At 45.6% G+C, this 26,242-nt stretch overlaps 2 protein-coding genes across 3 annotated transcripts; one reads left to right on the top strand and one right to left on the bottom strand.

Moving 5' to 3' along the window:
- The first annotated feature begins 362 nt into the window (after positions 1 to 362).
- LPCAT3 (lysophosphatidylcholine acyltransferase 3) lies at positions 363 to 20,159 on the top strand. 2 transcript variants are annotated; one of them, XM_035140637.2, is made up of 13 exons: positions 363 to 521; positions 11,076 to 11,183; positions 11,297 to 11,403; positions 11,555 to 11,648; positions 12,182 to 12,219; positions 13,811 to 13,989; positions 14,373 to 14,481; positions 15,890 to 15,976; positions 16,080 to 16,246; positions 17,972 to 18,119; positions 19,339 to 19,497; positions 19,612 to 19,738; positions 19,832 to 20,159. In XM_035140637.2, exons 3-12 carry the CDS (start codon positions 11,356 to 11,358, stop codon positions 19,726 to 19,728), a joined length of 1,146 nt encoding a protein of 381 aa, XP_034996528.2. In that variant the 5' UTR covers positions 363 to 521; positions 11,076 to 11,183; positions 11,297 to 11,355; the 3' UTR covers positions 19,729 to 19,738; positions 19,832 to 20,159. The 2 variants fall into 2 exon arrangements, with proteins under 2 accessions (XP_034996528.2, XP_034996527.2); XM_035140636.2 differs by having other exon boundaries at positions 375 to 582.
- A 614-nt stretch (positions 20,160 to 20,773) lies between these two features.
- On the bottom strand, positions 20,774 to 26,168 carry EMG1 (EMG1 N1-specific pseudouridine methyltransferase). The gene is made up of 6 exons (XM_035140639.2): positions 25,828 to 26,168; positions 23,502 to 23,603; positions 22,231 to 22,372; positions 21,603 to 21,661; positions 21,342 to 21,491; positions 20,774 to 21,025 (listed from the first exon to the last, which is right to left on the bottom strand). Exons 1-6 carry the CDS (start codon positions 25,960 to 25,962, stop codon positions 20,912 to 20,914), a joined length of 702 nt encoding a protein of 233 aa, XP_034996530.2. The 5' UTR covers positions 25,963 to 26,168; the 3' UTR covers positions 20,774 to 20,911.
- Between the last annotated feature and the right edge of the window lie 74 nt (positions 26,169 to 26,242).

Genomic DNA, 26,242 nt, shown 5'->3' with positions numbered 1-26,242 from the left:
CCCCGGCAACGCCTCCTACTCCGGACCCCCTCCCTCCCTGGGTCTCTCCTGTCTTAAGGGAGCCAATGAGAAGCAGGGATCCGCCTCGCGCTTTGGACGCCGCCCTTCCTCCCCAATAGGAAATAGCTTTCCCCCTCCCACTTCCCCCCTCCTACTCCGAGGATACCGCCCTCACGTGTGGGGGGTGAGCGGGTGGGGGTGGGGAGGCGGGAGTAACCTTTGCCTCAGTTACGCTTTGGAGCCGCTCGCTCCGCCCCCTGCCACCTGTTAGCCAATGAGACGCGGGAGCTGGCGGCCTCGAGGCCAATAGGCCCGAGAGGCGGGCAGCTAAAGGGGGCGTGGTTTGCGTGAGGGGCCGCCGCGCCGCCCTGCTGCTGGTGCTGCCACTGCTGTTGCCGGCGTCGAAAGGGGTCACCAAAGCGGGTCCAGTCGGGCGGACGGACGGACCTGCGGAGAAGATGGCGGACGAGGGCGGCGGCGGCGGCGGGGCCGGTTTCCACATAGCCACAAGCCTGGCGGAGGTAGCGAGCTCAGTGGGCACTTCGGAGCAGGCGCTGCGCCTCATCCTGTCCATTTTCATGGGTGGGTAATGGACGAGACGGACCGGCGGTTGGTGCTGTGCGGGGTGTGCGAGACAGGAAGGGAGGGGAGCGGGTCGTGGCTTGCACGCGGGACACCCCATGCACACGTACCCCGCACACACGTGTGTGGCCTCCTGCCCCCAAGAGAGAGAGAGCTTATCAACGTGAAGCAGCTCACCTGTGACACGAGGGATAAAGCGACACCCGCCAAAAGCCCATTCCTCTTTCTTGCACATGTTACAGCTGTTCCTATTTTCGTCTACAAGCCGCCTTGAGCCCCTATGAGGGGGGGGGAGGCGGGGTAGAAATAAATGGAAGAAGGATAGTAACCCCCATGTTCTCTGAAATGCACTTCCTGGGGAAACTGGGAGGGAGGCTGTAGCATGTGGTTTAGATGCAGAGGAAGTTGGGGTTTTTTTTTTTGTAGCCCGTTGCATCTGGAGGATCTTAATTGTTTCATAAGTAAAGTTATAAGAATAAATGTTGGGAAGCAGGTGCTGGGAAATAACTCCAATGGAGAGCCACTGCTACTTTGTCTCAGTAGGCCACTGAGGGCTGCATGGACAAATAGTCTGATTTAACATAAGGTTGCTTATCCTAAATTGCAGTTTTGTGTGTGTGTGTGTGTGTGTGTGTGTGAGAGAGAGAGAGAGAGAGAGAGAGAGAGAGAGAGAGAGAGAGAGTTTGAGAGAGGAAAGGGGGAAAAACAGGAAATCGTGGGTTGCCCTTCTGTCTGGGCTTCTTAGAAACATGTGGCTGGTCACTTGGAAACAGGGTTTTGAGAAGGAAGGTTCTTCTGTTTGATCTAGCAAGGCTGTTCTTGTGTATATATACTGACCTCTGTTGCCTTTCTGGTCTCTCTTCCCCTTGCCTTAGTTACAGATGTCTGCCATAGAGATTGGGATCAGCAAGTTGTTTGACTGATTGTCTGCCAAGGAAGGGGACAGCAAGACTTGCCTACTTTTAATAGCTGTGTAGAAGACAGAACTTGAGCTAACGCAGTGGCTTTTCTCAGTCCTATGCAATGGGTTTCACATACCACTCTCGGACTCCATCAAAGCTTATGCTGTAATAAATCAGCTAGTCTTAAGGGTGCTGCAGAACTCTGTGCTATTTGTTTTACATAGCTGTCAAAGCCATGAGAATCCTACTGTCCTTCATTACATGTATGGCAAAGGTGGCTAACTTCTAGGCCTCCAGATGTTGTTGCAGATGGAGTGCTAGGGGAGGGGTAGTACCTCTGCTGTGGGACAAATCATGCTCCTCCTGGGGTAGTTTGTCCACCATAGAGCCCCACCCTGCACTCAGTTCTCACCTGTGGCTCCTAGAAACTGTCGGCATGCGACAGCAGCCACACCCCGGGAAACGGCTTCAACTGGCTGGCTAAACCAGATGAGGACAGCCAATGGGTCTCAAACCCTCGGTGAGTTTGGGACTTCCTCTGCATGCGAAGACAGGCTCCGGCAGACTGAGCAGATGAGACCAATGGTGGGTCCAGTGGTCAAGTAGGCAGTTTCTGCACATGCTGTAGAGGGAATTGAGGAGCAGATGAAGCTTGTCAGCCTGGAAAGGTAGCCCATCTAGGAGAAGGAAAACTCTGGTCCTAAACCTCAGCTGCCTTGAGGGACATCTTCAGGAGATGAAAACAATTCCCATCATCCCTTGAGCTTTGCTAACTAGAGCTAATGGGAGTTCAGAGTTCAACATCTTGAGAATCTTAGGTTAGCCACTCCTGATCTACAACCACTCCTTGCTTACAGGTGTGTGAAATTAGCAGCTTGGCTCCTTTGCTTTTTTCATGATTGCAGAGAAGAAGGAAGCAGGAATGGGTGCAGTTACTTTTCACTCCTACAAATGTTCTGTGCAGTTCTTAAAGGTGCATGAGTTCTGCCTTCCTTCTGAATCAGCTATCACCCCTTGGTTACAACTGCTTGTTACTCCTGGTGGTTGGTCTGCCTGTAGCCCAAGTCTAGGGCAGAAAAATATATGAGTGACCAGATGCATACAAAAGAAGGGAGAAGGGTTCCTGGGAGCACATATGCATGTCATAATATGAATAGTGCTGGAGTTGTAACCTATGACACAGTTCTAAGCATACTTCCATTGACATATTTCTAAGTAGACATGGTTAGGGCTGGATAATTTCTAGTTCTGTCTGCCATATTCCAAGTCCAAACAATACAAGAAAAAAAAAGGGTGGAAGGATTCCAGGTTATTTTTAGATGAAAGAAAGGTTATGTCTCCAAGCATCATTGAAGATTGTGGGGGCACCATGTTGAGTGCTACACATTGCTGGGCTCATGACACCACATGGAGATTGATAGGCAGGCTTGAAAGTAAAGGATGAGTCATAGCTGTGTTTTGGATTTGTGGGTTCCCAACAGCCTTTACAATGGATATGGATGGCTTAGGGTGGTTTTTCTGAATTCTGACAGTCTTCTAAGTCTAATTCACCTACAACAAAACAGATCCTCCAGTCCTCTCTTTGGCAGGAAAGTGCATATCATCTTTACACCAATGAATTTGTGTGTGCCGTCTGCTGCTGTGCAAAAGGATCTGTAAGTTGGGGCATGAATCAAACTTGGCATTAGAAGTGAACAATTACAGGGCATCTCAAATTCCCTCCTAAAGCCAGCTAGTCAGACGGCTTGGAGAGGCACTGCTATGGCAGGAACTTAACATGTGTTCTTTATGTCTCTCCAGCTCTCATGGTTAATATAGGTTTTGGTGGCACAAAGCTAAGTTCTGCTAGGAGGAAAGCATATTTGTGTTCCACAGAAGCCATCTTTGCAGTTGTGTGTGTGTTCCCAGGGCAAAAGAAATAGTCCCTCAATTCAGAGCTACAACATTTGAATGTCTTTTTCTGTGTTCCTTTGGATCTATTGGCATTCTGAAATGTGGGTGGTGGACTCTTTTTTTCCCCAGGGAGACCTGTTCAGCTAAATATGAATCACTATCACCAGGCTTAATTTTAAAATGTTTTGGTTTTTAGATGTTTAGGAATGCATCTCAAAGGAAAAAGATAACTGACTGTGTTCAGTTTACCTAGGAGGACTGTATCTTAATTGTGCAAATGAAAACTAGCTCTGGGTTTATGTAAAGACCTCTGATGGGGAAACCTGAGGTGGTAATACTCCAAGTTGGAACCACTGTGCTTTTAAACAGGATAGTGGTGATGCTTCCAATGAAGCAATGCTCTAGGGACCTATTTATGGTCTCTCTTACTTGCTTTTGCCAGTCACCTCTAAAAACCAACTACTTCAGTTTAAATTTTCTACATGTCTTAGTCTTAGTTTAGACCAAGCATGATCGTGTGGGTTTGTGGAGGATAGAGACATATTGAAATTGCTTACAAATAAAAATGCACAAGATTGGCAAGCAAGGCCATGTTCCTATGCACAACTAGATGACAGTAAATTCTGTTTAATTTATGGGACTTCATTCCTAATGCCTAATGTGCCCATAACTGGAGTATGAGAGTAGTGTAATCCTTAGGATGCTTTAAATTTTAATACGTAGCATTTTCTGTGTGCACCTGATTCCCCATGAGAGACCACATGTCTACAAGTAAAATGTTTGCATTGCATACACTGTGGAGAAGCATCCAAACCTGACTGGGAACTCTGCTAAGGTGTGGCTGTCTTAACTAACAGGATCGCGTGGGAAAGTTGGATCACCGTTAATTATTGAGTAGGGCGAGGCAGATCTGCTGATCTTGCTATCAACCGATCTCACGTGATAAGTATTGTGTAAATGTACTGTACTCCAGAGGTTCAGCATTGTCAAAATGCAGCACATCTTTCTTGAGCCACATAATTCCTTCCTCTCTTTGATGGTCAAGAACATTATTGCTAATTTCAGGAGGCTCTTACTAATATCTTTCTCTTGGTCCTCACTTGCAGGTATTCTGGGATGATTTTGTAAATGAAACTGGAACCAATCTCCTCTTGCAGAACCTCCCAGTTTGCCAAACCCACAGTGGCCATCCAGTTTTCAGAATGTGCCAGAGCCAGTGACCATGATCAGCATGTCACTTGCATTGCCACACTCTCATCCCTTAGGTCAGGGAGTGATTAACTTGGGGTCCTCCAGATGTGGTCCTACTATTCCCAACACCTGTGACTATTCACCATGCTTCTTGGGGCTGATGGGAGTCCAGCAACATCTGGAGGGGGACAGGTAACCACCTCTGCCTTATCTGGTGATGGGGAAATGAAAGAAGACAAGTATCCACCTACTTCTTGCCCAAACAAGCTTCTTGTCCTCTTTTTCTTCTCATTGGGGCGCCAGATTTCTCCTAACCCCTGACACCTGTCAGCAGTTTCTTCCCACTAAGGCTCGATGCAGAGCACTTCTTTTGTGGGCTATTCCCTTCTCGTCCACGCAGAATAGTTCACTCCCACAATAACTTTTGCCATTTCTAACCATGCATCATGTTTTTATAAGTAGTGAGAGGGGAGACTTAAAAGAATTGACAGAATAAATATTGGAAAGAAAAAAGACTTGGACCTGTTTTAAACCCAGACCAATCATTTTTAATAGCTTTTTTCTGTTTCTGTTTTGAAGTGTGCACCCTACTCTTGTGTTCCTTATAAAGATAAAATAGCCTGTCTATCTCAGATGTATCTGATGCTGGTTACATCAGTAGTGATGGTGTGTGTTATTGCCTATCCCCTTCTCCACTTGCCAGAGCTCCTCCACCTGCTCTGTCTCTTGCCTTCTGTTCCCTACCCCAGTGTTTCCCAACATTTTTCCGACCATGGTCCCCTTCCGACCTTGTTTCCTTCCTGTGTCCCCCAATAAGTAAAAATCAATAGAAATCTTAGGTTCTGCCTCCCCCCCAACAAAAATCCTGGCCTACGCCCATACCCCCCACCATCCTACCGGTAGGATAGGCCTCCAAGTTGGGAAACACTGCTCAGCCCTACCCGACTCCATTGCCTTTAAGTTATGCTAAGGCAGGCATCCCCAAACTGCGGCCCTCCAGATGTTTTGGCCTACAACTCCCATGATCCCTAGCTAAGAAGACCAGTGGTCAGGGATGATGGGAATTGTAGTCCAAAACATCTGGAGGGCCAAAGTTTGGGGATGCCTGTGCTAAGGTAACGACTCTGCAGGGCTGCATATGTGGGACACTGTGACTGTTCCCTTGTCTGTAAACAGACAGTTCACTATCTCTCTGCCGGGCAAGGTGGTTGTACTTCAAGATGTACACTCAGGAGCCACTGTACACATGGAACTCCTTGTTAAGCATAAGCTACAGCACAAAATGCCCTGTACAGTCAGTCATTCTACAAATGCAATCCTATCTGGCATGAGCTGTATCGTAATTGGATCTTGCCCTAGCTTCACCTGTGCTTTCAGTAGCAGCACCACACCTTATTGGAGGCAGCTTTACTCATCTCAAGTGAGCGTTGGATTAAAAGTGCATTTATGTCAATAGGCATTGTGTAAGATCTACAGGAAGACAGCATTTTGAACTAATATCCAGCACTGTATGCTCCTCACATTTTTACCGAATGAATGCTTTCATTTACTATGTAGTACTTCTGATTTTTCCATGTCAAGTTTCCAGCTGGCTTCTTAACTGTCCCAGTCTTCCATATAATAGTTTCTGTATTCATTTACCAGTAGCGTTTTTGGCCCTCTAGAACTCTTTTGGTACTTGAAGTGGAAAGCTAGCCTTCAGCACTAGCATTTCGGCTGTCTTGATGCCCAACATTTGGGGCTTCCATTATCAGCTGTCTAGTGATACTATGATATCAGCATTCTACCTCTTATGCTCCTTCTACATGTTTTCATGTCCCTGGATGCATCAATATGGTTGGATGCGAACAAGATTCGCAGTGCACAAAGTCTGCTATGTTTCCACCAACTCACTTTTGACTGTGTACTTGTTCCACAGCCTGTCCCCTGAAAAGAAGGGTTTGCTACTGATAGCTCAGTTGGGTAGAGTTGTGCTAATAATGCCCTGGTTGCAGGTTTAATCCCCATACGGGACAACAGCACATTCCTGTATTGCAGGGGGCTGGACTAGATGATCCTAAGGTTCTACGATTCTTTGATCTTGAGTTGGGTCATTGGTTTATAAGCCCAGTACTGCTCACTCTGATTGGCATCAACTTTCCAAGGTGTTGGAAAGAGGGTGATATTTCCTAGCGCAGGAACCTGAGATGTTTTTACTGGAGGGGCTGGAAATAGAACCTGGGACATTCAGCATGCAACACCTGTGCTGTGCCACAGACAGATGACCCTTCCTAGGTGAGCATTGCCAGGTTCTCAGGAAGTCCAATGTTGGATTATATAACATTTTTTTGGATACATGTTGAGGTCAGGGATGGCCACGAGAGAAGCTGAGGGGGCAGTTTGGGGTCACTAAGAAAGGGATCAGAATAGGAGAAATACAAATCTGACAACGGCATACAATTGATTGAGGAGTTCTGTGCAAACCCCATTGGCACGTACTGCTGGTGCAGCTCCCAACTGTATCAGGTAGGGCCTCGACAGGATAACTTCCCCAAACATTGATCCCTCTTATCTTACTTTTAATTACAGGAATTTCTGCCCTGCTTCTCAAATAATTCCTAGGGTGACTTACGGTACTATAATACAAAATCCAATAAAACATTTAAAATGTATGAAGGCACTCTAAAAATATAAGAAGGTAGCAACAAATCATCAGCCGAGATAAAAACTGATTGGACTAAGAGGCCTGGAAAATAGCCCCTGCTTGCTGCTGAAATGATTTCAAAGGAGCCACCAGGTCAGCCTCCTTGAGGAGAGCGGCCCACTGTCGGGGTGCCACAGCCAGGAAGGGCCAGTCCCCAGCTGGATGTTGGTCATATCTCCAGTAGAAGGGAACCCAGAGACGGTCCTCACAGAAGATCTAATGGGAGTGGGCAGGGAAGGTGCTAGTAAGATCTCCTTCTGGTCCAGACTGTAAGCAGTGCTCTGAGTAAATACCTGCTTTTTCTTCATCAAGCTCCTAGGCAAAGCCTCTGGTATGAGTATGTTGTAATAGTGACTCTCAGTTTCATGGTATTCAGAGACTCCACGTCAATTATGGTTGCTCCACGTCAACAACTTTGCCAAGAACTTTGCCACATACCTCCTACAATCTGCAGCATTCTGAGAATCAGCATTTCTTTTGGAACTCCTTGCTTTTATGGCTGCAAAGATAAGTTTGGAGTGAATAGTGCCTGTGATTAACGACATCATTGCATAGGCAAGGAGTGTCATAAGGACAATAATCCACATTAAGTACCAGAACACTTGTGTGTGAATTTATCCCTTAAAATTACTGCTTCGTCCTGAATCTTGATAACTAGTTATTATTATTTTTTAAGTTTTGAGAGAAGAGAAGCAGTGTATCTGTGGCTGGAGACAGGCATTAGTTTGTTTGTCTTCCGCTTTCCAGGAAAGTTGAAGTGTGACAGCCATTGTAGCTCAGGGTGCTCTTAGAAATAAGCACTCACCAGCTTGCTTCTTTTTATCCTACAATCATTACTGGGAAACTAAGGTTTTGCGGATTTCTACAATGCTTCAGAAACCTGTTTCACCAGAGGTGCAAGTGTGCTAAATTAGTGTGTCGTGCATTATCTCAATTTCTTTTTTAAAAATATAGTGAGTATCTGCAGTCTAAATGCTCCCAAGAATGTGGGCTGCTGCTAATTCTGCTAAAAGGATTAGGCGGCACAGAACAAAACTAATGGGATTTGAACCTTTGATCCATTAGTAAATCATTAAACCTGAGGGTGGGGTGTAGGAAGATTTGAAGAAGAAGAAGAAGAGGAGTTTGGATTTGATATCCCGCTTTATCGCTACCCGAAGGAGTCTCAAAGCAGCTAACATTCTCCTTTCTCTTCCTCCCCCACAATAAACACTCTGTGAGGTGAGTGAGGCTGAGAGACTTCAGAGAAGTGTGACTAGCCCAAGGTCACCCAGCAGCTGCATGTGGAGGAGCGGAGATGCGAACCCAGTTCCTCAGATTACGAGTCTACCCCTCTTAACCATTACACCACACTGGCTCTCAACCTTGAGGCTTGAAGCCTTCGGGCTATAAACTTGTCAATGTGTTTCTTTAATTTCAAAACAAAATAATAATAATAGAGTACAACCTCACAGGATTGGTATAAGGGTAAATGCGAGAGAAGTTGTAGCTGTGCTATATATCTGATATTAAAATAATCCAAGTTACAGGTAGGTAGTCGTGTTGGTCTGCCATAGTCGAAATAAAATAAAATAATTCCTTCCAGTAGCACCTTAGAGACCAACTAAGTTTGTCATTGGTAAGAGCTTTCGTGTGCATGGTATCTGAAGAAGTGTGCATGCACACGAAAGCTCATACCAATGACAAACTTAGTTGGTCTCTAAGGTGCTACAGGAAGGAATTTTTTTTTTGTTTAAAATAATCCAGTAAGCTCTATAGGAGACTCAGAAATAAACCACTGCTTCAGGGGAAAGGTGTGAGAGATCCAATTACAATGTCACTTGGTTACTAGGTAATATTTATAGCATAGCTGGTTGTACTGGAGAGCAATGGTAAAATATGGCTTGTGTGGTAGATTACACTTACTAGAATCTGGTTCATTGTGCAACTGGCTGAAATGTGCAACTGTCAGTCAATGAATTGGGGGGGGGGCAGAGGTGAGCCAAGCGGGGCTCTTGGTTAGAACTGCGTTGCTGTTCATAGTGTTGAAGGAGTTGATGAAGACTTACAAAACGTTAGAGAGAGTAAAACTTGTGTAATCAGTAAACTGCCTGAATTCGAAATAGTCAACTCAGGAAATTTTACTGATAGGCACGGCCGGCCCTATGGCCAGGCTGGGTGGCGCAGGGCGCCAGGGAGCTGTGCCTGCCCACGCAGCTCCGGCCGCCCGCTGCACTGGGAAACTGGGCAGGGTGGGGGCGCCGGAGGGATCCGCGGCGCCAGGGCGCCAGATATACTTGAGACGGCCCTTCTGGTAGGGTAGGGTTTACGTTGATGTTTTGGAATGAGACATGTGTGAAACAAATCATTTTAATTTACAAAGTTTCTTTGGGATGGCACGTGGCATTTCGGTCTATCCTGCACCCTAGGATACATTGCATCTCCTGACAGGTTCTTGGTCAACTCCAGCTCCCCAACATCCAGGTCATGGGGGTGGGTGCGGGTAGCAAGTTTTACCACTTCTGCAACAGTGTCTCCAAAGGCAGCACTTTAGTTCTTTCTCCATAGGACTGAACTGAAAAAAGTAAAGGTGTGTTTAGGGTGTCAGCCAAAGCTTCCCCCAGTCCTTTCTTCCAAAGCTTTGTTTCTTGGTCACTTTAAATTGTTGAGTATGCCTGGACAGTATTCTGGGTGTGTGGAGAAACCAAGGATACTTAGCCATTGTCAACTGCCCAGTTAAAACTGACTCAGGAAGTACCGGTATCTTATGCAGTGGGTGGAGAATTTTTAGCCTTGTGGGTTTGTTAGAAGATTGATGCAGTTTTCCAGGGTTTCTGCTTCCGAAGGGTGTCTTAAGAGTTTACTGTTTCTCTGATCATTACATAGTGTTGGACATCTGATGTAGTTCTCTTGTCATTGAGAACTGGTGCTCTCATTTTAAAATGCTCTCATGATTTTTGTATGGATTGCAGTCTTTATAAAATTTTATCTGTGCCTCTTGGGGTTTTAATTTCGCTCTCTATTTTCATTTTGTTTTGAACATGCAACCGTTTGAGTAATATATCTGGTATTGTGTGTTAACCAGCGTGAACCACTGTTTTCATTTTGAGTGTCTCTGAAAAAGCATTATTTCCAGTGATGTTATCCATTTCATGTATTTTAGGAAAGTCCCCTGATGATGAGTACATCATTGCTTAAAATTTGGTAAGGGCATGTGGCTCTCTGGGTGTTGCTGGATTCCAATTCCCATCAGCCCCAGTCAGCATGGCCAGTGTTTGGGGATTATGGAAGTTGGTTTCCAACAAAATCTCGAGGACCACAGGTTCCCCATCCCTGATTTATACTTTTCGGATTAATAAACTTGTCCCCCGCATCTGCTGGATTTGTTTTTTAAATTCTGTGTTTGTAAACCTATGTCTTTGAGCAGTGTAACATGAAGTTTTTATGCAGTGCTTTGTCTTAACAATTCCTCCGGCCTATAAGAGCAAGGCAGTGCTTTTTTCCTCAAAAAAATGTTTAGGGGGTACTCTCATTTTTTTACTCATATTGAAATACTGCCCCTCAATGAGTACAAACTTAATTCACATGTTTTAGGGTATGCGTCCCCCCAGAAAAAAGCCCTGGAGCAAGGCACTGTTAACTTCCCTGTTCCTCCTTACAGACTGGGCTGAGTCTAGAAGATAGCCATGAGCTCACAGTAGAGTCTTATTTAGCTAATGTGAGACCTAAACGGTGAATTTGGTGCACCCTCTGTGTCCCCTGGATAGAATAATCAAAAGGGAATGCTTTATAGAATCCATTTGTGTTCGTCTAGACTGATCTGTGTTCCTATTCTTTCTCTGTAGGATACCCCTTTGCCTTGTTCCAGCGCTATTTCCTTTTCCAGAAAGAGCTCTACCTCATACACCTGTACAACACGCTAACGGGGCTCTCGGTTGCCTACTTCAACTTTGGTAAGGGGGGCTGAGAAGATGGCTGCCTGACCAGTGAGTACCAGAGTGGGGGTGGGGGGGTGAAGTTGTTTTTCCTTGCGGTTTCTAATTGTCTCTCACATTTACCTCCTCAGGGCCACAGTTCTGTCACTCCCTCATATGTGTCTTCGTTCAGTTTCTCATACTGAGGCTCATGGGCCGCACAATCACTGCCGTCTGCACTTCCTTCTGCTTTCAGATGGTAAACCTGTTCCTTCTGCGTTCCTCTCTGAGATTCTGATCTTGCTGTCTTTTGCTTCTGCCCAGCAAGAGCTGTGCAGGAGCCTGGGGAGTGGGGTTGGGAGGGCAGATAGAAGAAACAGTGGTTTATCCTCACGGCTAATGTCTTTCAGCTATATCTGATGGCTGGCTATTACTTCACTGCCACAGAGAGCTATGACATCAAATGGACCATGCCACACTGTGTCTTGACTCTCAAGCTGATTGGTAAGCAATTTTGCTCATCCAGTTCTGTTTCATCATTGTGCTTTGGCGCCACAAATTCCCTCCTACGGTCCAGCTACCGGTATGTTGCTCTTTTAAAATGTGTACAGTTGTACCTTGGTTCGCGAACGCCTTGCGGCTCAAATGTTTTGGCTCCTGAATGCTGCAAACCCAGAAGTGGCTGTTCCAGTTTGCAAACTATTTTTGGAAGCTGAACGTCCAACAGGGCTTCCATGGCTTCCGATTGACTGCAGGAGCTTCCTGCAGTCAATCAGAAGCCACACTTTGGTTTCCGAATGTTTTGGAAGTCGGAATGGACTTCCGGAACAGATTCTGTTCAAGAACCAAGGTACGAACGACTGTATTGGGAAATCCCAGGGTAGATTACATGGGGCTTCCAGTGGCCTCTCAAGCAGATAGTAATCTGGTTCATACTCACTGAACTGCAACATTGGGTTTTTCAGGCCATTCAGTGGGCTGACTTTTTGTACGGTGTTGGCCTCCTTGATTATATTGGTATCTCTTTCTACCCCTAGGTTTGATCATTGATTACTATGATGGCAGAAAAGAAGTGGTGAGTGAAATGAAATCATTTTCTTACCCCCACTCCTCTCAACGGGATTGTGTTCAGGGGAGTTATTGGAGATAAGGGCTGTAGCAATTAGGAAAGGGTCCTGTGGAGCAGGCTGGGTACCCAGGAAAGTGTTCCTTCCAGGGTAGAAACCATCCACTTCTCAAACAGGTTATGAGTGAAACTCTAAATTCCAAACACTTGTACAAACAAGTACAGAGGAAAAATCTGGTATAAGAAGTCAAAAGTTGGGCTTCTTAAGAGAATTAGAAAGTTACAGATACAGTGGTACCTCGGAAGTCGAATGGAATCCGTTCCGGAAGTCCGTTCAACTTCCAAAACGTTCAGGAACCAAGGTGTGGCTTCCAATTAGCCGCAGTAAGCTCCTGCAGCCAATCAGAAGCCGCGACGGACGTTCAGGTTCCAAATATTGTTCGCAAACTGGAACAATCACTTCCAGGTTTGTGACGTTCAGGAGCCAAAACGTTCGACTGGCAAGGCGTTCGACTTCCAAGGTACGTCTGTATTTGAAAGAGGAGGCAGTGAAAGCAAAAAAAGATGCAAGAAGCAAACAAAGCTGGCAGATTTACAAAGCCTTGGTTACAAAGAAAATGGGACCAAAATCCCTAAGCCATTTTGATCACCTTAACACAGACACACAACTCTCAGACACACAACTCACCTTATTATTTTAAAGTTATCCTTGGGGCTGAGTAGAAAATGTGCTTCATCCAATCCAAGTAAGACTTGATAAACTTGGCCAATGAGAAGATGACTTTAAACTTCCAGTCTGAGGGGGTGGTCAGCTGGGACATTGAATATGCTGAAACACCTATGAAGCATTAATCCACTCACACCTGTCAACGGCAGTATCCAGATCATGATTAGAGGGGGAGGGCAGGACTCCAAATCATGCCTTTGCTTATGTGCATAAGGGCTGCTGGGAACAAGGCCAGAAAAATGAAGGGCTCTTTTAAATGAAGTTTCTTTTAAACATGAAACTGATTCTCCACAGGCCTGAGGCAAAGATTACAGATAATAGAGTAATGACTTAAGGGAAAAACTAACAAATAAAGTTGGTGCAAATGCTGACCTTGTATCCTCCCGCTCCTTTGCAAAGCCTCCTGCTTGCTTTCAGGTCTATCAAGCAGTCTTTCTTCAAGTTTGGACATATGCGGGTGGGAGTGGGGGGTGCGTTCATTTGAGGATGTTAGGGAGGATTGGGTAGAGAAATGCTATCTGTTACTGTGCCCTTGAGCTTATCATGGCTTCTTCTGTGCCAGTCCCTGCTTCCATTTCTAGAACTCCAGGGAACAAAGCCAGAAAAAGTTGCAGTTGACAAGTCCTTAGGAAAGCAAATGCCAGAACAGTTCGCTATTAGGATTATGAACGACACTACAAAGCATGCTATGAACCTAGAGATTTCTGTCCATGATTGACCTTTGGGATTCCTAATGGTGGATCTTGTTCTTCAAAGCATTTAGAGCAAGTGAGTTAGGCAGCTTTAAGACTAACAAAAAATCTCATGCATGCAAGCAAAAGCAAATTAATGGATGCTGATGCTGTTGTTGGTGTCTTTATTATTTTTCTGCAGCAGGCTCTCACTCCTGAACAACAACAGTTTGCTGTTCGGGGAGTTCCTACTTTACTGGAAGTCACTGGCTTTGTGTATTTCTATGGTGCCTTCATGGTGGGGCCACAGTTCTCCATGACACAATATCATAAGCTGACAAGAGGCGAGTTGACTGACGTTCCAGGCCAAAGACCCAACAGGTAATTCTCCTTGCCCTGCTTCCCAGTGCCTGGAGTATTCTTGCCCATTTCCTGTGCATCCTAGCACTACTAATCAAGACTCCAAACATTGTGGGGTGTGGGGCATTCCAGCTTCCTCGTGGTGGTGATTCCGAAATCCATGTAAGGGCTATAACTTTAGTGGGTCAAGCAAAATATTACAGAATCATGTGTGGTGCCCAAGATTTCAAGTTCTCCAGGGTCGTCGTCCCCCCCCCCCCATAAAGGTAGTCATTGTAATAAAAAGCACACAACATTTGTCCATTTGAGCCACAGTCCACTTTCCCTTTGTTCTGAAATAGTGCACCGCTGGATGACTGATTGCCTCTCTCTCTCTCTCCCCTGCTCCCCAACGTTCGTTTCAGCTTTGTGCCTGGCCTTAAGCGCCTGGGCTTGGGCCTCTTCTTCATGGTAGTTTACACTGTCGTGTCCCCATACTTCCCTGAGGAATACCTTGTCTCGGATGCTTACCTGGTAAGTAGGGGTTGAAGGAGAAAGAGCAGTAACTCCAGGAGGAAATTTGTTTGTTTCTTTGTTTGTTTATACCTCATCCATCTGGCTGGGTTTCCCCAGCCACTCTGGGCGGCTCCCAACAGAATATTAAAAACACGATAAAACATAAAACATAAAAAACTTCGCTACACAGGGCTGCCTTCAGATGTCTTCTAAAAATCAGGTAGTTGTTTATTTCCTTGAGGGCGTTCCAGGACAGGCGCCACTTCCGAAAAGGCCCTCTGCCTGGTTGTGCAAGTCCTTAAGTTGATGATGAAAAGCAAGAACCTTGTTGCTTCTGAGCATTTGAAACGTGTGTGTATGTGTGCGAACTTTTTTTGGCTTAGTGTGTATGGCTAAAAGTGTCATCTTTGCTTGCATACACATTGCAAGCATACAGACTGCCCACCTCAGTTGATCCCTGCAAATGACCAGGGACAGGGCAATTTGCAACCTTATCCGGGCTCTGGGCTTAACCTGCCCCAGTGCTATGTCAAACTTTTTATTGTTTTGCTGTTGCATCAAGGTGGGGATAGGGATCCCTATTATTTATTACTAATATATCTAAGAAACTGGATCAGGTCCCCAAACTGAGGGCTAGTTACCCATGTTTTAACATGTCAGGCATACATACTAATACTCTAGCAATCAGCTGGATACTACCTAGCCCACAAGCCATGCAACCAATGTCTTGGACAACCAGTTTCAATCACTTTGGCAACATGGGAAGCTTTGTGACCGGTTTGAACGATTGCAAACCCTGCTGCTGAGGCACAGGGCTGCATAGCACCAACTTTCCAGCTCCTTGTTTCTTAAATCATTGAGTCCAAGTACTTTCTCAGCTAGAAGAAGCTTTTGTCTCTGTCCCATCTCCATGCATCTTTCTCTTTCTTTCATGAAGCACCATAAACACTTGCATGAGAATCTATAATTATAAACAAAAATCTACGCTTACACCCAAAACTACATGAGAAACCACTCGATTTATATTCAATGCATTCAAAACATTGCATGCCTTTAAATTTAACTGCTGTCTGCTTTTTTATTATATGTAAATGTGTACTGTTAACTATATGAAAGGCATCTTTAGATATTTTGTACCGTACATCCTGTTTGCATCAAACATCTATGAGAATATTTTAATACTAAGGGTTTTACTTAACACAACCCAGCTTTATATGCCATTTCTCTGTACTGTTGCAACCGCACTCGAGTTTTTTGAGACGAGCCACAGGTTCTTCCCAGAGTTGCATGTTTGATTCATCATTAGGTTCTTGTTTCTTGCATGTTGCAACTGAACAGACCTTCCCATCATAGCAAGTTCATTGAAGTCTTGCCTCTGGTTTCCAGTGCAAAGCTTACTTCACAGGGTTTTTTTTGTTTCCTGCAGGAACAGCCCTTCTGGTTCCGCTGTGTTTATATATTGATCTGGGGCAAGACGATGCTCTATAAGTATGTTACCTGCTGGCTGGTCACGGTAAGCCTGGAAGCTAAACTTGGCCTGCAAAACCACTTTGGCCTGTTGAGTAAGGCCAAGCAGTGTCAGGACAACTTGTTCATCTTTGCCGGTTTCATTGCAGGAAGGAGTCTGCATCATCACGGGACTTGGCTACAATGGAAAGGATGAAAAGGGGAGACCAAAGTGGGATGCTTGTGCCAACATGAAAGTTTGGCTATTCGAGACAACCCCTTATTTTACAGGCACCATCGCCTCCTTCAACACTAATACCAATGCCTGGGTGGCTCGGTGAGCAATGCTGATAGCTTTTCTGCAGAACAGTTGTTCCCAAACCTGGGTAGAGGGGAGGTAGCCTTTTGTACAAGACCAGAAAAAGTCCTGAGGCTATCTATTTTTTTGTGTGTTTACCTTGGCCCACTTTTGAAATGTGAGCAGTATCTGATTTTTTTTAAAGCATATATCCAGAATTAAAGGGGACTCAGTAGAAATACCAGTGGGCAGGGACAGGGCTTCTGTGCTCACAATTACCCCAATGTAGTAAGTTTCCTTGTTTGAACTCGGTAGTATTTATTTCTTGGTTGGATTTACTACTAAGTAAAGCAATCTTACTTAGTAAATGTGTATCCACCATTCTTTGCCCATGGAACTCTAGGTGTAAGATAGAAGGCTTCTTTGGTGGTCTCCCAACCAGGAAGTGAGCAAGCCCTGAGACCTGCTTAACCTCAGCAAGGCACGCAAGCACCATGTACCTTCCCACCAGGCACACAAAATCTCTGGGATGGGGGAACCTGTGGCCCTTCAGATGTTGCCACATGGTGTGGCTCCTGGCCATGTTGTCTAGGGTAGCACCAGTTGGGAGTTGAACAGCATTTGAAGGGGCCACAAGTTCACCACGCCTCACCTAATGTCTTTGTGCATAATCCAGCTGCTCCACAGTAGATTCACATGATTACCTTCTTCAGAGCAAGGTGTTCATCCCCAACCCATTTTTCCTTCTTTACATCACCTGGAGTGGTGATGACTATGATCCTTATCTTGCAAATTGGCTTGACAAAGTCCTATTATGAATTACAAGCTGGTAACATTTGGAGCTGGTGGAATCGTAATTTTAAATTCCCTGGGTGGTATTCAAATAGGTTTTACTCAGAGGAGATGAAATGAATGGACCTAATTTAGTCACTTTCATTAATTTCACTCAGTCTACTCTGAGTAAACCTTAGTGGACTACCACCGTAGCTAATTTGGGAATTGTACAGCACCAATCAAGAAAGTGCTTTTACACATGAAATAGCAAATATCTGCTGCATGCCTATGATAGTGAAAATTGATTCCACACAAAGTTTGAGCCCCCAGAACCGCTCATTGAGAAATTAAGCCGGAATGCAAGTTGTTCAACTTGAGGGTTTTCTTGTGGGCAAATTATGTTTGCATTTCCCTAACTGAAAAGCATTCTCCAAATCTTTTAGAAACCAGTCCAGTAAAGAAAAAAATTCACGCAGTAAAATAAAACCTATATGAAGGTTGTCACAACAAACCCAAGATACAGAACACAAATTATGCTAAGAAGTACCGGTGGCTAATTAAGAGGTTAGAAGTGATCACCATGGCAGTCTATTGTAATAGATTTAACTTGCACAGAAATCTTGTATATAAAGTAAGCCATAGTGCAGTACCAAAGCATATGTCCCAAGTTTGATTCTTAGCATCTTATTAATCTGTTTGCCCAGTACCCCCACCACAATCTAACTAAAACCACCTATTTCCATAAAATTGAGATCAAATTATTTCTGCTACATGGAGAAAGGTAACTTTGAACCAGGGCGCACCAGTGTTTTTAAGTGCTGGTTTAAAACCCTTTCCTTTTGCCGTTTGAGCCTCCTGCAGCAAAAACAAAACAAAACCCAAACTTGATGAAACTACCATTACCTTTTTGAGATGACACTGTTATCATTAAATGGCGATTAATGCCTTCAGGACTGGCAACTGAAAGGATTTATTATTTTCCATCTACAGCTACATTTATAAGCGGTTGAAATTCCTGGGCAACAAGTTACTATCTCAAGGACTGTCCTTGTTTTTCCTGGCTATCTGGCATGGTCTGCACTGTGGATACTTGGTGTGCTTCCAAATGGAGTTCCTCATTGTCACCGTTGAGAGACAGGTGAGGAGCTTTAAATGAGTGGCGATAGTAGGACTGTTGCTAAAGTCAGTCTCTAGGTCAGGGCGGCCCAACTTTTCATACCAAGTGGGCTGCAAGAGTGCTTCAACGCAGAAGCCATGGGTGCACACGGCCTTATTTCACTGGGGGCAGGAAGTGAGGCAAAAGTTTGATGTCCCCTCCCAGCCCTCTTCCCAAAGTAGCTGCTTTCCCAGAGGCTTAGGGAAAGAGGCACAAGGCTCTGGCAGGGTCCTAGAGCCCTCCCACCTACTCCCTAAAATGCTAACTAGACTTGGGGAAGGAGGTGGGAGGACTCTAGGACCCTGTCAGAGCCTTCAGGCCTCATTCACAAAATCTAGGGCCTCACCCAGCTTTGGTATGGCAGCAGGAGGTGGCTCACCTTGATCCAGGTACTTTGGCTTTCTTGGAAAGTCCTCCATCAGATTATAGAAGTTGGCACCACCAGATTGCCAGGAAGGATGTGGAATGAAGTTTCTGAATTGGAGGTTACTTGACTTCTTCCTTGTGGTTCCTCAGTGACCAGCATCAGTTTTACAAAGGGTCATGTTGGGTTTTGGTGGTTTTGTGTGTGTTCTAGACTGGAGAATGAAAGAAAACGTTTTCTTCTCACTACAGTAGCCCAAGGCTAAGACTGGCTTTCGTAAATGCCAATGAATCAAACCAATTTAAGATTGGGGGCTATAGGTTGACAGCCATATTAAGCAGTCAATTTATTACACATGTCTCATCAGTGAAATCTAATTCTGTAGCCCAGGCTAGGGTGCCTGTGTTCATCCTACATTTTTGTCGACTCCCAGCTCATGTCCAGCATAGCGGATGGGCAGGGGTGGGGGTTGTAGTCCAGCAACATCTGGAGGTCTGCAATTTCCCACCCGTTTCATATGTAGTCTGGTTTTGGACCACACAAAACTCATGTTGTCTCAACTCAAGCCTGCCTACAAACTCTAGCTTTTTGGGGGGGGGGTTACTGACCACTGTTAAGAGCACTGACAAGCCACAGCTGGGGCTGCTGTTCCACCTTAAGAGCTGCTGCACATTGGATTCTAGTACTGAACAAATAGAAATCAGAAAAACAGCCACTAAGACCTGTCCAGTCAGTGGAAGCTCAAACTATGGTGTGGGCTCTTAATTGCTGTTAGTACAAAGTAAGGTTTGGTGTTGTCTGAGTCTAGCCATGGAGACAAAGTTCTTCTTGTTACAGCTTATTGACCTGATACACGACAGTCCACCTCTGGCTGCCTTGGCCTCGACCACTGTCTTGCGACCTTTCTTCTACGTGATTCAGCAAGCTCTCCACTGGATGTTCATGGGATATTCTCTGGTGCCGTTTTGCCTCTTCGTTTTGGAAAAGTGGCTCAAGGTACTGAAGAAATCTAATCCATGGGAAAAGAGGAGGACTTCCCTTCCCTCCCTCCCCTTATTGACAGCAGCAGTAGCATGTCTTAACTCTCGCTTCCTCATTCCCTCCTTCCAGGTATACAAGTCTATTTATTTCCTAGGCCACGTGGTGTTCTTGACAGTACTGTTTGCAATGCCTTCCATGCAGAAAATACTTGTGCCACGAAAAGAAAAGTTAAAGAAAGTCAAGTAACAACCAAAAGGTAAAAAAAAAAAAAGTCCCAAGGGTGTGCTACTGCTTCGTAAGCCAAATCAGGTGGCATGCAGCTAGTTAATTTTCCTTCTTTCTCTTCCAGATTGTACCACGTGTGCATTTATTATCGGGATGGTAGAGGCATCACCTGCCAAACTTGCTGCGGTCAAACCCATGCAGAGTGACATTGGGAAAAGAGCACAGGGGCGAAGAGCCCAGAATGAGGGGGAATGGGGAACTGGCTGCAAACTCCCTTCCCCCTTCTACAGGTTGCCTTATCTCTCAACTTCTCCCTACGGACACTCCAGTCTCTGGAAATGTCAGATGATTGTAAAGCACTTGACGCAGCTGCCATCTAGGAATGGAGCCACCGCTTGACTTTTTCTACTTTCCAATTCTGTTAGATAAAATTGGTCCCAGTTGGTTTTTCACTCGTGCCTCATCTGCTTTTTAAAAAACAAACCGACCGGGGAAGCTGGTGCTGTTTCTATCTCCTAGCTTTGTAGGCTAGGAGGAAAGATAGGTTGGTGGTGTCCGGACCACCCACACTGTTTTAGGTAAATTGAAGGATAATCCTCTGTTGTAACAACTGCTGCGACCCTCCAGCTATTGTTGGACACAGCTTGGCTGTGGCTCCATCATAAAAGGCCAGAGACACTGGGAATGACAGCAGAACAATATCGGAAGGGCTTTAGATTTTTTGTGCTATACACTAGTGCAACACACTAAGGTTGCTACTTCATTTTCGTACTTTGCTGCATGTCCTTTTATACAACACCAACTGAGCAGAAAAATCTTTTTCCTGCTACATCTTAACCCTTCTGCATTGGCAGTCACTTTTTTTGCCTGCCACCTAAGAGAAGGTAAGCAGGGGTAGATCCCAGACACTGCTCCTACTCAAGTTTGTTTTTCTCATCTTACTTAGAACAAGCACAGCCGTATATTCAAATGACTTCTTGAAATGCCTAATGAGGTGGATACCCAACCCAAGCAACACACAAGTGTCATCCTGCTGCTTATGTACCTCTCTACTGAGACTACCCACCACAATAAAAAAAACCATTTATTTATGCCCCAAAACAGAACATGAGGCAATTCTCACAGGTAGAACCCTGTAGCGCACATTGTTCCAGGACATGGAGCAAGCAGTTAAGTCCAACGCAAAGTCCACATTACATTGAGTTCACACCACTCCCCACATTTCTTCAAAGCCTGTGGTGATCTTGGCACAAGTCAAAGCAGCAGAGAGTGGGTAGTTGCTGATAGAGATAGTTTTTTCTGTGTACTCCACGTTAACCTGGAAAAGAAAAGCAACAGCCAGCGTGTCAGTCAATGTCTGCATTGTATTTTCTGTACGGTACATCTTAAACTCACTTCAGAGCAACATACGCTAATTACTACCCCATGAATTATGATCTTAAATCAAGTGTTCTACAGCCACTTTATCCTCAAAAATATTCCTATAATAGGGCATCATAATCCTGTAGCGTAGACCATATATGCAACTACATGCACACACTACCTATGTATAGTGCCTTGCCCTAAGGCCAGCTTTGTGCATTCATGTGAGATTCCTGACTTGTAACTGACTGGTATGGAAATGGACGTCTTACCGAGCCGTGAGCAAAAGCTCCTACAATGATAGCTATTGAGTCTTCAGTAGGGACTATGTCACGGACGTCTGTCACAGTAGAGGCAGAGAAGGATGTGCCGATCTTTGCGCAGCCTACAGGGAGGTGATCAGTCACAGGATTCTTAATTACCTAATAGGAGAAAAATGGATGGGCTTGAAAGTAGAAGCAAGAACAATCTTGCAAAGAATCACATAGTGAACTAGTAGATATTTTTTTACCTTTTTGTAACCGAGTCCTTACCTTTAATAACTTCTGAGGCCCATCAGCAGCTCTGACGCTAAATTTGTGCAGCAACTGAACTGAGGCGAAAAGGGCAAGATACTTTTACATTGGCGTTATAGAATAGAGGCATACTCTTAAGATAGGAGAAATAAATGGGCACTTCTCACAACTGAGGTATTAAAAATTGGATCTTCGATTTTGGGAGTACCGAGCATGCTTGGAATAGCTTTTCTCACCCTTGCCACTACTGGGGCTCACACATCCAATGAAGCATACTGCTGGAAGATTCAGGACTGGCAAAAGGAATAACAGCTTCATAGTGCAATTCTGAACTTCACTAATTGAAGATATAATGGCCACCAGCTTGCATAGCTTTAAAAGGGCTTTGGATAAATACATGGAGAATAAGGCTACTATAGATGGCTACTCCCTCTCACATAGGTAAAGGTAAAGGGACCCCTGGACGACTGGGGTTGCGACGCTCATCTTGCTTTATTGGCCAAGGGAGCCGGCATACAGCCACTTAGCCAGCATGACTAAGCCACTTCTGGTGAACCAGAGCAGCACCTCTCACATGCAACCCTGCATTTATCTCTGCTGAAGGCATAAAATTTTCTGAGGGGAAAGCAAGCCTCTGTCCTCTTACCCATGAGGCCACAGAAACGATCAAAAGTGCGAGGGATTCTTGTCTGGGGATTGACTTCAATTAGAACGTTCTTTTCTGTATGGATATAAACTTGGAGAAGGCCAGCTCGATTCAACGGACTGTCCATGAGCATCAGGAGGCTCTGGGAAGAAGAATGAGAAAGAAATAAGCTAAAACTATTCAGAAGCAGGGAAATTCACTGCAGTAACATCTGTCATAACCCTGCAAATGTGTACCGTATATACTCGCTAGACGAATTTAATTCGTTCCACGGGTCAATTCATATAACGAAAAATTCGTCTAGCGAATCCCATAGGAATGCATTGATTTTTTTTATTTTCCCATAGGAACGCATTAATTGAATTTCAATGCATTCCTATGGGAAACCGCGATTTGCTAGACGAATTTTTCGCAAAACGAATTCGTCTTGCGAGGCAACCTCCGCTAGAAAAATCTATTCGTTAAGTGAAAAATTCATCTTACAGGGCATTCGTCTAGCGAGGCACCACTGTATAAGCCAACCCGAATATAAACCGAGGCACCTAATTTTACCAGCCGAAACTGGGAAAAAGCCCAGTTTGGGGCTTATTTGACCCCAGAATAAGCCGGCTCACCACACCACAAACCGGCGGCGGAGGAAGGAGCAACCCAGAAGGGCTGCCTTCAGGCTGCTCAGGATCGAATAGCCCGCAAGGGCTGCTTTCAGGCTGCTTATTCCTCCTCCGCTGCCGCCCACAGTGGCAAAGGAGGAGGAAGGAGCAGCCCAAAAGGGCTCCTTTCGGGCTATTTGATCCTCCCCTGCTGCCTCTGCCGCTCCCAAGAGCAGGTATAGGAGCCGCAGTTGGGGGAGGTGCAGTGCAGGGCCTCTCCCAACCGTGGCTCCTGTGCCTACCCTTGCAAGAGGTGGGCGGCGGCAGCGGGACCAGTGGTGAGGAATGGCTCCTTTCCCGTCACTCGTCCCTCCGCCACCACCCACCTCACTCGAGTATAAGCCGGGGGGGGGGGACTTTTTCAGCACAGTATTTTAAAAAGGGAGTGTGAGAAGGAAATTCCAGCATGCATGTTTGCTAGGAATCTTCAGTGGAAAGAGTAAAGGAAGCATTTGGGAACATTTGCAATCTGAATAATAATTTTAAAAGTTGTCAACAGAATTTTTAAAAGCTGTTGTGTGGGAACTAAGTTTTCCTGTCAATGCTTCAGAAATAGCAACACACCACAGACTCAACATAAAAGTACACTACTTTTATTATGTAGTAGATACATTAACGTACCTGGTGGGTGATGTCAGGTCGAACTGCTCCAGGGTCCCGGCCACTTCGCAGAAGCATCGATTTATGCTTGTCGCAGGTCAGTAGCTCATAGGTTTTCCCAACCTGGACCAATAATCATTTTATTTGTTTACATGTATTCTGCACAATCTTTCTACAGTGAAGTGTACTCAAGACAGCTTACAATAAAATGTAACATCATGCAAAACTTAACACAAATCGACAATAGAACAGTAAAATGAGACAGTTAAAATGTGGTAAATTGGGAAATGTACAGTAGATTAAAGGTTCCTTAAGTGCTAATTAGGGACATGGGTGGCGCTGTGGTCTAAACCACAGAGCTTAGGGCTTACTGATCAGGTCGGAGGTTCGAATCCTCGCAACGGGGTGAGCTCCCGTTGCTCAGTCCCTGCTCCTGCCGACCTAGCAGTTCAAAAGCACATCAAAGTGCAAGTAGATAAATAGGTACCACTCCGGCGGGAAGGTAAACGGCGTTTCCGTGCGCTGCTCTGGTTTGCCAGAAGCAGCTTAGTCATGCTGGCCACATGACCCGGAAGCTGTACACCGGCTCCCTCGGCCAATAAAGCGAGATGAGCGCTGCAACCCCAGAGTTAGTCACGACTGGACCTAACAATCAAGGGTCCCTTTATCCCAAGCAAGTGGCTTTAGAAAGCCCAAAAGTAGGGTATGAAAGTGGCAGCTCCAACCCCTATGCTACCTCTCAGAGACCCATGTTTAGAGGTACACTACCTCAGAGGGTGGAGGCCCCATGCAGTTACCATGGTCAACTGCCATTAATACGTCGCCCATGATAAATATATTATTAAATATTTACTTATACCCCGTCTTTTTACTCTGATGGGACTCAAGACATCTCCCACCTCCTCACCCACAAGGCTTGATCTACACATAAAGCAGAGGTGAAATAATGCGCTGTTTTTAAGTAAATCAATTAAATGTATGTACAATTTTAACTGTACAGTGGTACCTCAGTTTAAGTACACAATTGGTTCCGGAAGTCTGTACTTAACCTGAAGCGAACTTTCCCATTGAAAGTAATGGAAAGTGGATTAATCCGTTCTAGATGGGTCCGCGTACTTAACCCCAAGTATAAGTGTAATTGGTTCTGGAAGTCCGTACTTAACCTGAAGCGTACTTAACCTGAAGTGAACTTTCCCATTGAAAGTAATGGAAAGTGGATTAATCCGTTCCAGACAGGTCCGCAGAGTACTTAAACTGAAAGTACTCAAACCGAAGCGTACTTAAACCGAGGTATGACTGTATTAATGTTTAATTGTTTTGTTGGAGGGGAAGCAGGGTATGAAACAAAATATTTCTGAATGATTCCCCTACATGAAAAACCACCTACACATCATAGTGTGGCACATCAGAGATAGGTTTGCCACTATTCTTCTGACAAAATACAGGGCGGTGCGGGGCGATTTCCCCCCCCCTCATCTGGTGCTGAAGTGACTTCAAAGCAATACATTACAATCTATTGCAGGCACCCCCAAACTTCAGCCCTCCAGATGTTTTGGATTACAATTCCCATCTTCCCCGACCACTGGTCCTGTTAGCTAGGCATCATGGGAGTTGTAGGCTAAAACTTCTGGAGGGCCGCAGTTTGGGGATGCCTGATCTATTGCAACATAACAGGATGGCCCTTCTGGAATTCGACACACACACACACACACACACACACACATTTGTAAATTTTTGTACAGTATCTGGCTACCCAGAGCTTAAATACAACATCTTTCACACACACTTTCAATCACATGCATTTATTTGGAGGGGATCCCTAGTTTGGCAGAAAGAGAGAGATCTGAAATACAGGACGTAGCATTTTAGTATTGAAACGCACGACAATCCTGTATTATGCAGGACAGGTGGCAACCCTAACACAAGTTACTAAAACCCGTCCTTCCTTGCAAGGGGGGCAATTTGATTTTTAAGGGGGGCAATTCAAGAACGAGTTACAATATTAACAGTTAATGGCCTTTTAGGATTCCTCCACGTGAATAGGAGTTCATTTTTTGAATAATAAGAATTATATGTTACGGGGGGGGGGTAGGGGGAATCAGGATTTTAGAGATGCTTAGGTGGGGCATGGCCAGGGGAAAAAAGGTTGGGAACCACTGCCTTAGGGGAAAGGTCGTTCAGCTTTTTCCCTGCAAGGAGCGATGAAAGCCGTCCTCGCCCGCCCCTTCGCAGCCGCCCTGCGTCTAAGGGAGCAGGGCGACATCTACGCCCCACACGCGGCTGCCACCCCGCTTCGTTCGCAGGCCCCCTCACGGCCTGCCCAGCCGCGCCTGCCCTGCCCCTTCACCTTCACGGTCTCCAGCGACGCTCCCTCCAGGATCACCAGCAGCCGCCGCTTCCCTGCGCGCTGAGGCGGCGGCCCCCGGTCCCCTCCGCCCGCCGCATCCTCGCTCGGGCGCTTCCTCGCGGAAGCCGACGCCATCTTGACGCCGCGCAGGCTCCTCGAGGTTGGCGAAGCTACTTCCTGTCGCGTGAGGGTGAGGGCAGGGTTCAGGGCACCAACTACTTCCGGTCCCCCAAGTGACCCCCCCTTCGCTTCAACTGCCGTTTGCGGGGAAACAAAAATAGCGCCCCAGCCAGCGTTCTCTTTCCAGACGCCGTTTGAAGGGGGACAGAGAGAGAGCAGCGGCGAAGCACCGCTCGTGTTCGGGCGGGGCCCTGGAAGTACTGTTCCCCCTCGCGAGGTTTCACTTCCGGAAGCG

The sequence above is a fragment of the Zootoca vivipara genome, chromosome 16, assembly GCF_963506605.1.
Source record: "Zootoca vivipara chromosome 16, rZooViv1.1, whole genome shotgun sequence".
Lineage (NCBI taxonomy): Eukaryota > Metazoa > Chordata > Lepidosauria > Squamata > Lacertidae > Zootoca > Zootoca vivipara.
This window is presented reverse-complemented; position numbering and strand designations above follow the sequence as displayed.

Coding starts and splice junctions, on each gene's coding strand:
- EMG1 (XM_035140639.2), bottom strand. CDS start 25,962: ATGGCGTCGGCTTCCGCGAGGAAGCGCCCGAGCGAGGATGCGGCGGGC. Junction 23,604..25,827: donor CGTCGCTGGAGACCGTGAAG/GTGAAGGGGCAG, acceptor TTATTGGTCCAG/GTTGGGAAAACCTATGAGCT. Junction 21,026..21,341: donor GAGCTTTTGCTCACGGCTCG/GTAAGACGTCCA, acceptor TTTCTTTTCCAG/GTTAACGTGGAGTACACAGA.
- LPCAT3 (XM_035140636.2), top strand. CDS start 459: ATGGCGGACGAGGGCGGCGGCGGCGGCGGGGCCGGTTTCCACATAGCC. Junction 583..11,075: donor CATCCTGTCCATTTTCATGG/GTGGGTAATGGA, acceptor CTTTCTCTGTAG/GATACCCCTTTGCCTTGTTC. Junction 13,990..14,372: donor CCAGGCCAAAGACCCAACAG/GTAATTCTCCTT, acceptor CGTTCGTTTCAG/CTTTGTGCCTGGCCTTAAGC.